The 15124-nt window shown below is 39.0% G+C and overlaps 1 protein-coding gene across 1 annotated transcript; it reads right to left on the bottom strand.

Moving 5' to 3' along the window:
* Positions 1-13827: 13827 nt before the first annotated feature.
* On the bottom strand, positions 13828-14859 carry LOC126085595 (trace amine-associated receptor 7a-like). Its single transcript, XM_049901164.1, has one exon. It carries the CDS (start codon positions 14857-14859, stop codon positions 13828-13830), a length of 1032 nt encoding a protein of 343 aa, XP_049757121.1.
* Between the last annotated feature and the right edge of the window lie 265 nt (positions 14860-15124).

Here is a 15124-nt window from a genome sequence, read left to right as displayed (position 1 = left end):
GCATAACTGGATATGCATTTGCAAAAAAATGAAACAGGACCCATACCTCACACCAAGCACAAAAACTAACTCCAAGTGGATCAAAGACCTAAACATAAAGACTAAAACGATAAAGATCATGGAAGAAAAAATAGGGACAACCTTAGGAGCCCTAATACAAGGCATAAACAGAATATAAAACATTACCAAAAACGAAGAAGAGAAACCAGATAACTGGGAGCTCCTAAAAATCAAACACCTATGCTCATCTAAAGACTTCACCAAAAGAGTAAAAAGACCACCTACAGACAGGGAAAGAATTTTCAGCTATGACATCTCAGACCGGTGCCTGATCTCTAAAATCTGTATGATTCTGTCAAAACTCAACCACAAAAAGACAAACAACCCAATCAAGAAGTGGGCAAAGGATATGAACACACACTTCACTAAAGAAGATATTCAGGCAGCTAACAGATACATGAGAAAATGCTCTCGATCATTAGCCATTAGAGAAATGCAAATTAAAACCACGATGAGATTCCATCTCACTCCAACAAGGCTGGCATTAATCCAAAAAACACAAAATAATAAATGTTGGAGAGGCTGCGGAGAGATTGGAACTCTTATACACTGCTGGTGGGAAAGTAAAATGGTACAACCACTTTGGAAATCTATCTGGCGTTATCTTAAACAGTTAGAAATAGAACTGCCATACAACCCACAAATCCCACTCCTCGGAATATACCCTAGAGAAACAAGAGCCTTCACACAAACAGATATATGCACACCCATGTTTATTGCAGCACTGTTTACAATAGCAAAAAGCTGGAAGCAACCAAGGTGCCCATCAACGGGTGAAAGAATAAATTATGGTATATTCACACAATGGAATACTACGCATCGATAAAGAACAGTGACAAATCTGTGAAACATTTCATAACATGGAGGAACCTGGAAGGCATTATGCTGAGCGAAATTAGTCAGAGGCAAAAGGACAAATATTGTATAAGACCACTATTATAAAATCTTGAGAAATAGTATAAACTGAGAAGAACACACACTTTTGTGGTTACGAGGGGGGAGAGGGAGGGAGGGAGGGAGAGGTTTTTTTTTACTGATTAATTAGTAGATAAGAACTGCTTTAGGTGAAGGGAAGGACAACACTCAATACATGGAAGGTCAGCTCAATTGGACTGGACCAAAAGCAAAGAAGTTTCCGGGATAAACTGACTGCTTCAAAGGTCAGCGGAGCAAGGGCAGGGGTTTGGGGACCATGGTTTAAGGGGACTTCTAAGTCAATTGGCAAAATAATTCTATTATGAAAACATTCTGCATCCCACTTTGAAATGTGGCGTCTGGGGTCTTAAATGCTAAAAAGCGGCCATCTAAGATGCAGCAATTGGTCTCAACCCACCTGGAGCAAAGGAAAATGAAGAACACCAAGGTCACACGACAACTAAGAGCCCAAGAGACAGAAAGGGCCACATGAACCAGAGACCTACATCATCCTGAGACCAGAAAAACTAGCTGGTGCCCGGCCACAATCGATGACTGCCCTGACAGGGAGCACAACAGAGAACCCCTGAGGGAGCAGGAGATCAGTGGGATGCAGACCCCAAATTCTCATAAAAAGAATTTTTTTTTTTCTTATAAAAAGACCATACTTAATGGTCTGACTGAGACTAGAGGAATCCCGGCGGTCATGGTCCCCAAACCTTCTGTTGGCACAGGACAGGAACCATTCCCGAAGACAACTCATCAGACATGGCAGGGACTGGACAGTGGGTAGGAGAGAGACGCTGATGAAGAGCGAGCTAGTTATATCAGGCAGACACTTGAGACTGTGTTGGCATGTCCTGTCTGGAGGAGGGATGGGAGGATAGAGAGAGTTGGAAGCTGGCAAAAATGTCACGAAAGGAGAGACTGGAAGGGCTGACTCATTAGGGGTAGAGCAAGTGGGTGTACGGAGTAAGATGTATGTAAACTTATATGTGACAGTCTGACTTGATTTGTAAACATTCACTTGAAGCTCAATAAAAGTTAATAAAAAAAAAAATCAAAATTTGGCAATTGTCTGTTGGTCCCCCAATTTTAAACAAAATTTATTATTTCTGAAATCCAAACTTTTAGGAACCACTGCTCTAGCCCATTAATATTTTTGATAACAAAAGTGGTGTATTTAGTAAGTCTTTTTATAAGCCCCCAATACAAACAAGGGGCAGCACTGGATAAGTAAAGCACTACTGAAGAAGAAGAAGTAGGACTTGCACTCGCTCACCTCAGAACCTACTATACAGCTACAGTAGTCAAAACAGCCTGTTACTGGTACAACGAAAGATACGTTGACCAAAGGAACAGAATTGAGAGCCCAGATATAAATCCATCCACCTATGGTCACCTGATCTTTGACAAGGGCCCAAAATCCACCAGATGGGAAAAAGACAATCTTTTTAACAAATGATGCTGGCAAAACTGAATGTCTCTCTGCAAAAAAAAAAAAAAAAAAATGAAACAGGACCCATACCTCACACCACATACAAAAACTAACTCAAAATGGATCAAAGACCTAAATATAAAGCTAAAAACTGTGAAGTCCGTAGAAGAAAAAAATAGGATCAACGCTAGAGGCCCTAATACATGACATTAACAAGATACAAATCACAACCAACAACACACAAGCTCCAGGGGTTAAGCTAGGTAACTGGGATCTTCTAAAAATTAAATGCTTATGCTCATCGAAAGACTTCACCAAAAGAGCAAAAAGAGAACCTACAGACCAGGAAAAAAATTTGGCTATTACAAATCAGGCAAAGGTCTAATCTCAAATCTACAAGAACATCCAACACTTCTACAACAAAAAGACAAATAATTCAAATAAAAAATGGGCAAAGGATATGAACAAGACACTTCACCAAAGAAGACATTCAAGCGGCCAACAGACACATGAGGAAGTGCTCATGATCTCTAGCCATTGGAGAAATGCAAATCAAAATTACAATAAGATACCATCTTACCCCAGCATTACTGGCACAAATCAATAAAACAAGAAAATAACAAATGTTGGAGAGGCTGCAGGGAGATTGGAACTCTTATGCACCACTGATGGGAATGCAAAATGATACAACCATTTAGGAAAATCATATGGTGCTTCCTTAGAAAGCTAGAAATATAAATACCATATGATTCAGCAATCCCACTCCTAGGAATATACCCTATAGAAATAAGAGTCATCACAGGAATAGATATACATACACCCATGTTCAGAGCAGCATTGTACACAACAGCAAAAAGATGGAAACAACCTAGACACCTATCAACAGATGAATGGATAAACAAACTGTGGTACATACACACAATAGAGTATTACACAACGCTGAAGAACAGCTATGAATCTGTGAAGCATCACATAACATGGATGCATCTGGAGGACATTATGCTGAGTGAAATAAGTCAATCACAAAAGGACAAATATTGTATGAGACCACTACTACAAAAACTCATGAAAAGGTTTATATACAAAAAGAAACAATCTTTGATGGTTACGAGGGTGGGGAGGGGTGGAGATGGAAAACTACTTAATAGACAATAGATAAGGGGTAACTTTGGTGAAGGTCAAGACAGTACACAATACTGGGGAAACGAGCATAGACTGTAGCAGGCAGGGACATGGTAGCTCCAAAGACACACCCAAACTACCTGAGGGACCAAATTGCTGGGCTGAGAATTGTGGGGACCATGGTCTCAGGGAACATCTAGCTCAATTGGCATAACAGAGTTTATAAAGAAAATGTTCTACATTCTACTTTGGTGAGTAGTGCCTGGGATCTTAAAAGCCTGTCAGCAGCCATCTAGGACACTCCACTGGTCTCACCCCACTGGGAGCAAAGAAGAATGAAGAAAACTAAAGACATAAGGGAAAGATTAGTCCAAAGGACTAATGGACCACATCTACAACGGCCTCCGCCAGCCTGAGTCCAGTACAACGTGATGGTGTCTGGCTACCACCACTGACTGCTCTGATGGGGATCACAATAGAGGGTCCCAGACAGAGCTGGAGAAAAATGTAGAACAAAATTCTAACTCAAAAAGAAAGACCAGATTTGCTGACCTGACAGAGACTGGAGAAACCTGAGAGTATGGACCCCTGACACCCTTTCGGTTCAGTAATGAGGCTACTTCTGAGGTTCACTCTTCAGCCAAAGATTGAACAGACCCATGGAACAAAACAAGACTAAAGAGGCACACCAGCCCTGGGGCAGGGACTGGGAAGTAGGAGGGAACAGGAAAGCTGGAAGAGAAGGGAGGGTGTTGACATGTCGTGGGGTTATTAACCAATGTCATACAACAATGTGTGTACTAACTGTTTGATGAGAAGCTAGTTTGTTCTGTAAACCTTATCTAAAGTTCAATAACAAAAAAAAAAGGCAGCAAGATCTGGTCAACAGCAAACATTAGAGGCTGAAGTGACAATGAATAATGATGAATCGCTATTAAGGTCCAGTGGAAGTAGATGTCCAAGAGAAAAGCCGTAAAGTAAAATAAAATTTCTACCGTGAAAAGAAAGGGGTGGCTTGCCCTGTGTTATCCCACTTAAAAAAAAAAAAAAAAAATGCCATTTAACTTTATTAGATAAATCTATGAACTTAGATTTTTTTCAGGTTTGGGGTTAGTCAATAAAGATCGATTAGCCCAGTGCTGAGATAAGGATGCTAAGGGAGGTTCTTCCAAAGGCCTCTAAAATTCTTGCAAGTGTAAAACTCTATCTTTCTCATAAGGCCATTTTAGGTCAACAGATTTGCATCAGATAAATATCCAAATTAGGCAGAAGCTACTGTTTCTCAGGGGTTTGTGAGCCTAACACCCAGGGCAGGAACTGGGGGCAAACTTTTGGTTGTCTTGCATCAGCTCAAGTTTTCAGTCTCTGATCTATACTTGACCTTCGTTTACAGGTCGTAAACTTCTTGAAGACATTATTTCTGAAATAATGGGGGAAGGACGTGTTAATAATGCCCTGTGGTCTTTCCAGAGCCCAAATGCAAAAGTTTCCTAATGAGAGAAAGAGGAAAGAAATGTTTCACAGTCTTGTCTCCTTGGATTACAGTCTAGAGATAATCAAACAAAGGGCAAGTTCAAAGTGCTAACTGTAAATGAGGAGCAGTGGGCATTGATTGCTCTCAATCAACATATCTAATTAACAATTTAAGCAAGTTGGCATATAACTCAGTTTTCAACTTGACTCATTACATAATTCCTTTGTTTAATGAGAATTTCTTAGAAATATATGTATTTCTTATGCTTCTTCTTCCTGATTATGGAATATTTTGAATGGGCTGGGAAATGGTACAAAATTATTTTTTCTTCAATCACTACCTCCAAATGTGCTTTGCAAATCTTCCTTTTTTACCCCTTAATTATATCTCAGGCAGACCTCATAGCTGTCCAGTCACACTGAGTGTTAAACATTTCATTTTGGTCTATTCCACTTTAAAATTTTGATTTATATATTACTGGGTGTCCCTGTCCTCCCTGCCCTCAGTGTTAGCCAGGTCTATGCTTGAAAAGGTTGGTTTTGGGAAGGAACATGTCTGCTTTTTCATTCTTCATCCTTTTCTGCTTCTGTCTCATAGTGAGGAGAAGAGAATAGAAGAAAAGGAGCAAAGTCATTTTTTACCAAATTTGATCTGCTTGTAGTCTTTGCCTAGTAGTTGTGACCTCTGTGTAGCAAGCCTCCAAATACCATCTGTAACATGCAGTATCGATCTGGCTCATCAAGCATTTCTGCAGGAGGCCTCCCCACTCACCTGTTCCCTGATGCTTGTGTTCTATTTTGTTTTGGCCTCTTCCAACATCACCTTCAAGTTCTGTAGGATATATCACACACTCTTGGTGCACCCTGAAACGGGCACCTGCACTACGGGGCAAGCCTGTTGTCTTCTAGCCCACATGAAACTCATGCGTTCTTGCCACCTAAATGGATGGCAGTGTAGGCTTCTCCCCGTGCTGGCCCATTTCTCCTCCCAGCTATCTTACTCCAGGTTTCCTTTCCCTCTGCTTAACCTGAACCCAGGGCAATCAGTAAGACTATCGAATAAGCAGATCTAACCAGGGAGAAATGCTTGAGTTATCTTGCTAGTACCTTCTTCAATGGGGTGATCCCCTGGACAAAGGGATTCAAGAAGCAAAAACCTTTAAGGTTTCCTCCCAAGGACAGACTTTAAAGAATAGTTGGAAGAGGTCACCTGGAATGGCTCACCTACGTCAGGGAACTATACAGCAGGTAGGCTCCCCTCATGAAGAGGGGACACATGTACCTCATCACAGAACCAACATCTGGATGCTTGCCACATTGAGGTCATTGTCTATCAAGACTATAACACTACCAGGCATGAGAAAAAAAATTGTCCCATTATTTTATATTCTCTTTTTTCTATTCCTGCTCTACCCTGTCTCTATTCACAAGCAGAAACAGAGAGTGGAAGGAACAGCAAAAGAGTAAGCAATACACCCTCTTCACTCTAGGCCCCTAATGCCTAAGGCTGGATGGTACCAGAGCAAAAAGGTATGAGTACTAAATTGAACATGATTTTGAAGTTTTCACCTGAAGTAGAATGGGCTTTTAAATCCTGGAAATTGAGTGAAAACCTAAGGAAAGTGCCCAGAGTGTTATTAAAAGATGGGAAAGGAAGAATTAATAGAGCACATTTGTATGCAATGATGAGATAAAGTGGTAAAGCTGTTTTGTGTTTGTGATGCACCAACTTCAGACTATCCCATAACTAGTGATACATTCTCCAGGCCAGGCTTCCCAACTAACCTTCAGGGAAGCACGAATCTGATGACTAGGGTCTCATTCCTTCAAGCTTTTCATGAATAATTTGAAGAGTCTTCTTTACCATCCTCCCTCTTATTCATTTCTGACAAAGTAAACAATGATCTATTAAAAAGCAATTTAGTAATTCTGAAGACATTCCTAAATTTCTTCTATTTAAACGTCCAGAAAATATTTATTGTTGATGATGTGTTCTTCAAAACGTGACTGCTTTATTTCTGAGTCAATACTCAGGGTTGATATTCAAGACATTTAGAAGCCAATATGGTAGGATAGCAGGGCCTGGGCAACAACCAGTCATAAATGATTCTCTTCTGAGAGGAAGAACAAGCCCTTGAGATGCCCTTCTTTGCCTTACATTGATCCTTCAGTAGTGGATCATGAGGTGGTTTAGAAGGAAACTAAGGTGATCTTTTCTGAGAGAAAAGAGCTAGGGGAAGGGAGCAGGGGGTTGCAATTTGGGATCCTAGGGCAATGGATATTTATCAACCGTTATTTAAATATTTCAACATTTTAACAATTGGAATGGTTGAATTGGTACATACCATCTGAAGATCAGTCTTTTCAAGATAACCAAGCACTTAGCTTTTCTCACCTTCTCCCTGAAATCCCATTGAAAGCCATCTCCTGGCCCCTCCCAAAAATCTAAAAGGTAAAAAGCAGATGAGATCAAACTGATGGAAACACCAGAGTAGACAAAAAAACACAGACAGCAGAAGGTTGCCACAGAGGTAAGAACTGTTCTTTCCAATAGAACGTTGGGAAATATGAAGGCCAAGAAGAGCAATCTGAGAGAATGAAGGGAAGGAAATAATCAAAAAATTCTAGAGAAAGATTCTTCTGGGCTAAAGACTGGTCTAAGACTTCAGATTCAAAGTGTCCACCAAGAGCAAAAAGTACAAATGAAAAATACAGGTACTAAATTAAGGCAAGCCTAAAAAGAAAATCTCAAAACTTCTAGGAACAGGGACTACAGGGAGATAGTCTAAGACAAAGGAACAGACATCATACTGTCATCAAACTTCTCATCAGAACACACTAGGTCCTGGAATCCAACGGAGAAATGCTTTTATAGCTCTAAGGGAATTTTCCTTGAAATTGAATTCTAGTTAGAATTATAATTGAGATCCCATAAAATATTTCAATGGTAACGGAGAAATAGAGATAGATAGCTGCCACTGAGTCAAGTCTGACTTAGGAGACATGTACAATGGAATGAAACTTTGCGTAGTTCTTCCTGCATCATCTTCACAATAACCAGCGTGTTCAAGTCCATCCTTGCAGCTATTGCGCCAACCCATTTCATCAAGAATCTCCCTCGCCCTTGCTGGCCCTCTGCTTCACCAAATGTGATGTCTTCCACCGGTGATTGTCCCCTTCTGATGACATGTTCTATTGTGGTCCATAGGGTTTTCATTGGCTAATTTTCAGAAGTAAGTTGCCATGCCTTTCTTCCTAGTCTGTGTTAGTTTGGAAGCTTTACTGAAACCTGTCCACCATGGGTGACCCTGCTGGTATTTGTAATACCTGTGGAATAGCTTCTAGCATCACAGCAACACACAAGCCACTATAGTATGAGAAACAAACAGACAGGTGGTGAAATTGGGAAATCAGAATATATATAATAAAGCAGGGAATAGATGTCTGTGGATCTATAGAACCAGTCAAGCCAAATCTAAGGGAGGAGAATTGAGGCAATCCTCAGAAAGGAGTGGTTGCATCATGAGCAGATGAAGGACTAGATCAGGAGTGACCTCATGCTTTCACAGCAGAACCCAGTCCAAGCTCTGTGGACAGTCAGACGCTGCTGATGTGTGGCCAGCCATTACCATGAATTCATAAGATTCAAGCTGTCTGATCTTGCTTAGGTTATTTAAATTATGGCATGTATCTAAAAAGGAATTGCTTACATTAGATCATCTCAAAGGTACTTTCAGTTCCAGTATTTTGTGAGTCTATTATTGCAGTCTAGTGGCTTGGTCATAAGGAGAATATGGGGAAATGTAATGTTCTTGATTTGGAAATCTCTCTGTGCCTTTAATTCAACTACCAATGCCCCACAGTTGGAGAGGGAAGCTCTTTCCAGAGAATGATTCAAATAAAACTAATTTCCATGAATGATCACACTCATATACCTCAAAATTAACATGTATATTATCTGCAGTTTTGATAACATGTTCAGTGCTTTGATGCATAATCATGTTTATTTAATATGACCAAGTATATTCTTATATAAATTTATTAAAGTATTTATGTATTTAAAGGAAGCACACATTTATTTATTCAGCAAATATTATTGACTGTCCATTATGTTCTCTGTGTACTGGAAGTTTCATGCTGGAGGCTTGAAAATAAACAAGAAGGGAACCTTCACCCAAGGAACTCAGCTTGGGGGGGGAATAATACGTACAATGGATCATTAGAATGTGAAAAGCAGAGCAATAGACAATGAACAAACTGGTTTCTAAAAAAGGGACAGGGGTACATAGAAATGCATCTACAATGTCTTTTGTTTTAAACTTTTATACACAGAAAAACAAAAAGATATTGTTTAATGTACTTTTAAATGACATTGTTTAATGTACTTTTAAATGCATGAGCTACTAAAAAAAAAAAAATCCATTGCCATCAAGTTGGTTCCAACTCTAGTAAAAATGCATAAAATTAGTCAACATAATCATGCTGTTATTAATGAAAATAAACTAATATCCGTTAAAAAAAAAAAAGTTAAATGTAATTTGTAATCCCAAAAATTATTAGGAGGGATGAAGTGCTCTGAAAATACTAGTCCTGATGGAGAGGAAAAGCACAAAGAAACCAAATGATTTAGTAATATAAACCAACCTGATGCTGGTTTTCTTGATGTGTGGACCAGTTCTGCCTTAGTATTTTGGATATAATTTATCTGAATGACCCCACCACCTCAGTCCCAGGAAACACAGTATTGCATAATAAAAATACTATTTCCATAATGAAGACACGGATGAGTGGGAAAATATGGATTAAAATATTGTATCATAGCTAGTCAATCGATCCTTCCAATGTCTCCATCTCTGCAAAGAATTTTGTTTCTATTTTTTTTATGGCAATTGTCCCTTCCCTTCCTCCCTTTGAAATGATTTGTGCAGGAACCTTGTGCTTCAAATTGCTCTAAACAACTCAAATGCAGTGGCTGGGTGCCAGTCTCCCTTGTGAAGTGGTTAGTTCATTTACTCTCAGATTCCCTGGGTGTGAATACTGGTTCTGTTATTTACTAAATATGTGACCATGAGCTTGGGACTTCATCTCTCTATGCTAGAGGTAACAACCCCGGGGCACCCTTTTAACTCAGTACTGAAGTCACTCCTGAGGTTCAGCCTTCAGCTAAAGGTTAGACAGGCCCATAAAACAAACAATAATATACAAAGCTCAACCCTGTATACAAGACTAAATGGGCATACCAGTCCAGGGGCAGGGATGAGAAAGCAGGAGGGGACAGGAAAGCTGGATAAATAGAAATGGGGAACCCTACATCAAGAAGGAGAGAATGTTGACATGTAGTGGGGTTGGCAACCACTGGCCCAAAAGAATATGTGTATTAATTGTTTTATGAGAAACTACTTTGCTCTGTAAACCTTTATCTAAAGCACAATAAGAAAGAAATAAAATAGAATAGAAGTAATAATATTACCAATGTCATAGGGTGATGAGGGCAGTTTGAACAGTCACATGCATAAAATGAGTGTTTAATAAACTTAGTTATAATCATTATTAGGATTGAATTGCCTTACTGTTATGCAAAATATGAGTTCCACATAGATGAGTCCCAACACAACTAGAGTAGTTCACAGAAGAAAATAACGAGGACAGTAGTTTTTCTTTTTTATTTCTGTATTGAAAGTTTTCAAACATTCATAAAAGTAGGTGGAATAGTATAATGATCTAGGAAAGAAAGAGGTAAAACTAAAAAAACTAGATAATTCTAATATATTGGAAAGGCTATATAGAAACATGCAAGTCAAGGGTAAATATATCAAACCAGATGTTAGCACCACTCGTTTGAATTCAGAGCTTTATGATATCCTTTAACTTTCCTAAACACCTTGATTTTAGATTCATTACCATTAAAATGAGGAAGTATGATTTTTTTTTTATCTATACCTAGTAGAACAAGTTTAGGAAATATTATTAATAAAACCACTAAAATCAAAATAATGAATGATATCCAATATCTGACCTGAATTATGAGAATTGATAGTAAAGAGTCTAAACCAGTTGCCATGGAGTTGACTTCAACTCATGGAGACCCCATGTGTGTCAAAGTAGAATTACGCTCCATGGACTTCTCGGCGGCTGATTTTTCAGAAGTAGATTATCAGGCCTTTCTTCTGACCCCTTCTGGATGCACTCAAGCCCCTAACCTTTGGGCTTTCAGCTGTGTGCATTAACTGTTTGCACAGCCTTGTGTTAGAAAACTAATTAATTCACATTGTTCGTGGGACGTACAGTGCCTCTCTGGTCTAAGTACCCAAAATAAATTCTTTATCTCTGAAATAACTGGCTTGTTTTTATCCACTGTGAATTGCGTAACTAATTCAGATTCCCCTTTGGTTTTGGAATCAAATTAGTGCGTCTTAGTGAAACATATTTTTGAGCCTTTGTCTTGGGTTCATCTCAGTTTTCTTTCTCCTTTTGAATGCATTTATAATTTAGGCTGTCATGTGTATCCTTCAAAATCCCTGTAAATAATTTTTGGAATAATGCAAAAAGTAACCAAATACATAATAAATTTACTTTAAAACAAAGTAACATAATTTAACATAATGAAAAAAACAAAACCCGTTGCCATCCAGGTGATTCCGACTCATAGACCCTATAATGAAAAGATCATGTTAGAATCTTTGCTTTAAATGTATATTTTAACCTGTAAAATTTCTTAACTCTAATTTCAGGAGTTGATTTACCAGGAAGAAGCTGTCTGAATAAATTGATGCTGTTCTTCATGATGCCAGTTATCCTTCCTATTGTAAATAATTGCTTTGATGTTACAGTTAATAGATCTACATTCTGATTTATTTTGTCTGAGCTATGAAATCAGACTTTGTCTGCAGACAATGAAGACTTTTTCCTCTCTGAGCAAGGAACCAACACCTCTCTAAGTATCTCTTAGTTGTATTTATATGGTATTAGAAAAGTATCAGAAAGGAACAGAAAGAAGATATGGCCAAATATTGAACTAATACAAATTAATAACTGGCAAGATACAGAAAAACAAAACATGTACTAGGCTGTTGCTGTATGCCACTGAGTCGATTCTGACTTATAGTGGCTCTATAGAACAAAGTAGAACGGCCCTATAGGGTTGCCAAGGCTGTAATCTTTGTGGAAACAGACTGCCAAGTCTCTCTCCTGTGGAGCAGATGGTGGGTCCTGTTGTAGGGTAAAAGACATCACAAAGTTTAGTAAAGCAAAAGGAAAGTTTTATTTGGCATATATTCAAAAAGACAAAGGTGGGAAACGAACAAGCATACTGCCAGAGCTAATGTCTGCTGCCAGAGCTAATGTCTGCCTGAATCCGAGGAAGGCTACAGAATCATCAGTATATATTAATATCACAAAATGGGTAGAATCATTGAAAGCTTCACCTTTTAACAGATTAGCTAGAAACTGTGGTCCTACATTTTGAATTGCCCTTCTTAACAATCATTGGTACAGACTTCAGTAACTGACAGTCAGGAGGGCCTTCATTGGTCCAGCAAATTTCTATTCACTAAATGTTAATAGAAAAAGATAAGAGCGGAAAGTCTTTTGTGTTCTGTTTGATTGGCTTTATGTGAAAAGCTCCCTAAAAGATTTTTTTTTCCCCAAAAAAGATCATTTCCAAGATTGTTCCATCTATTGCCTTTACTCAGGGCCCAGTTGATACGTCCTTGTGAGTCCTTGTGGGCCCAGCTCCAGCTGGATCACACTCTCTATGCTCAAGAACAGGAAATAATGATTCCAATATTATTTTCTAAATCAGTTCGAATCATCAGCCTTTCAGTTAGCAGATGAGCTCTTAAAAACTGTGCCACCAGGGCTCCTTATATGCTAGGTACTTTATATAAATTTCTTTAATTATCTCAAAGATGTTACAAGGAAGATGTTATTAACCACAAAAATTAAGGGAAGCTCAGAGAGTGCTAAGTAACCCAAATCGCAGTGTTAAATGACTGAGTTGACATTGGAATCCAGGCATTTCTGTCTGCAAGGCTGTGCTGTTTCTACCACAATTAGGTTTTAATGTTATATTTACCAAAGAACATTGGCCCTGAATTTAAGGGATCAAAGCCAAAACATAATTAAATTATTTTATATTTTTACCCGATTAGGGTTCATGCCCTGGAGCAGTCAAGCCAATGAAACATACTCCAAGTCAGAAAGAATGAGAAAGTTTATTCAGGGGATGTGTACATCACCGGGAGCCCGACAGCAACGCAGACCCTCTCTATGGAGTCTCAAAAAGCAATTTTACATTAGAGCTTATGAAGAATTTTTACAAGGGTTAGAAGTGTGTTTGCAGCCTGCAGGTGGCATGGCCAGAGGAGTTATTCATTACAAGATAGTGACAAGAGACTCTTAATCAGACCAAAGAAATACATGCCAGACACCTCCTTATCAGGCTGAAGATATACATGTCAGACATCTGGGCTCTGATTTCCTTGTGAGGAGTTGTAAGTCACAGGTGGTCAGACAGAACAAAACAAACTTATTTGCATCAGATCAAACAAAGAACAAAGTCATTAGCATTAGGTCAAAACAAAGTCATTAGCAAAGGTATGTGAAGGAGGAGGCAGGCAGAGGAAGGAGAAGAACACTTAGGTTCATCACGGCATTAGTTATGTCAAGCTCTCAGTTGCCCGTTTTGAAAAGGAGAAAACATGCTGGGGAGTATTAGGGTCACATACATTAAAAGATCTTACACATTTATGGTTAATTTTTCTCTCTATGATGTGTCCATTGTGAATCTATTATCAATTTCTCCAATCTAAGATCAGAACTTAATCTGAGAATAAATTTGTTGTTGAAGAATTCTCTCTCAAGACTTTGCCAGTGATGATTAGTTTGATGACTTTTCGAAACCAAGGATAAAAGAAAGCATAAATCAAGGGGTTCATCGCTGAGTTATAGTAAGCAAACCAAACTAATATTTCATAAATATATGTGGGTGTGATGAAACCCAGGAAGGCATCAATTACTGTATCAATGAAGTAGGGCAGCCACGAAATCAGGAATGCTATCACAGCAATTCCCAGCGTTTTGGCTGCTTTTCTCTCCCTCTTGGCCACTCTGTCTTTGTAGCTGTCTGATGATGTCTCAGTCTTATTGCTCAGACTTTCCATTTTCCTGGCTTGTTGTTTAGCTACGAGGAAAATCTTGGAGTACACAATTATCATCACGAGTGTGGGGATGAAAAATAAAACAAAATTCACAAACACCCAGTTAGAATTTACTGCAATTTGACAGCCTCCCACACAGGATAGACCACTTACTAGTTCTTCTAGCCCAGTTTCATTTGCACCTGAGCAAAGAAGTGAAAAACTATAAAGAATTGAAAGAAGCCAAGAGAAGGCAATACATATGCCAGAAACAGATGCTGTAAACCTGGTTGGATAGATCAGAGGGTCAGTGACAGCAATGAATCTATCGACAGAAATGAAACACAAGTGGAAGATAGAAGCATAACAGAATGACCCATTAAAACAAGAGTGAAATGTACAGTAGATCTCCCCAAAGTACCAGCAGCTCTCCACAGACCTCACTGTGCTGAAGGGCATCACAGTTACTCCCACCAAGAAGTCAGCGCAGGCCAGGGATGCAATCAAGAAATTGGCTGGAGAGTGTAGCTGCTTGAAATGAAGCATTGAAATCATCACCAGGAGATTTCCAAACACAGCTAGCACAGCCCCAGAGCCAAACACCAAGTACAGCATCACCCGGGGTCCGGGCGAGTAGGAAGTTTTGACACAAGATCCATTCAGGTTCTCGTAGCACAGTTGTACAGGGGCAGGGGGGGACAATTCAGTGCTCATGGTTCTCCACTTAGATACCTGGAATCACTGTCATCCTTTATGGCACATATGTCACTCCAGTTTTCAGAAGTCCTGAAAAAAAAAAGGCATATACAGAATGTCAAGAATTGCCAGTACATTCTGTCCCTTTTACTTTTTAACTATAAATCCTTATCACATGCTCAGAAAGTGATTCTTATCATTGTTTCATAAAATAATTCAGTTCCAAGTGAATAACCAATGAATTTCATCATTACATAGAATACTGTTCATTTTAATTAAAAAA

Source organism: Elephas maximus, chromosome 1 (assembly GCF_024166365.1).
Source record: "Elephas maximus indicus isolate mEleMax1 chromosome 1, mEleMax1 primary haplotype, whole genome shotgun sequence".
Classification (NCBI taxonomy): Eukaryota; Metazoa; Chordata; class Mammalia; order Proboscidea; family Elephantidae; genus Elephas; species Elephas maximus.
This window is presented reverse-complemented; position numbering and strand designations above follow the sequence as displayed.

Excerpts from the sequence above, each read along its gene's own strand:
- LOC126085595 (XM_049901164.1), bottom strand. The coding sequence starts at position 14,859 with ATGAGCACTGAATTGTCCCCCCCTGCCCCTGTACAACTGTGCTACGAG.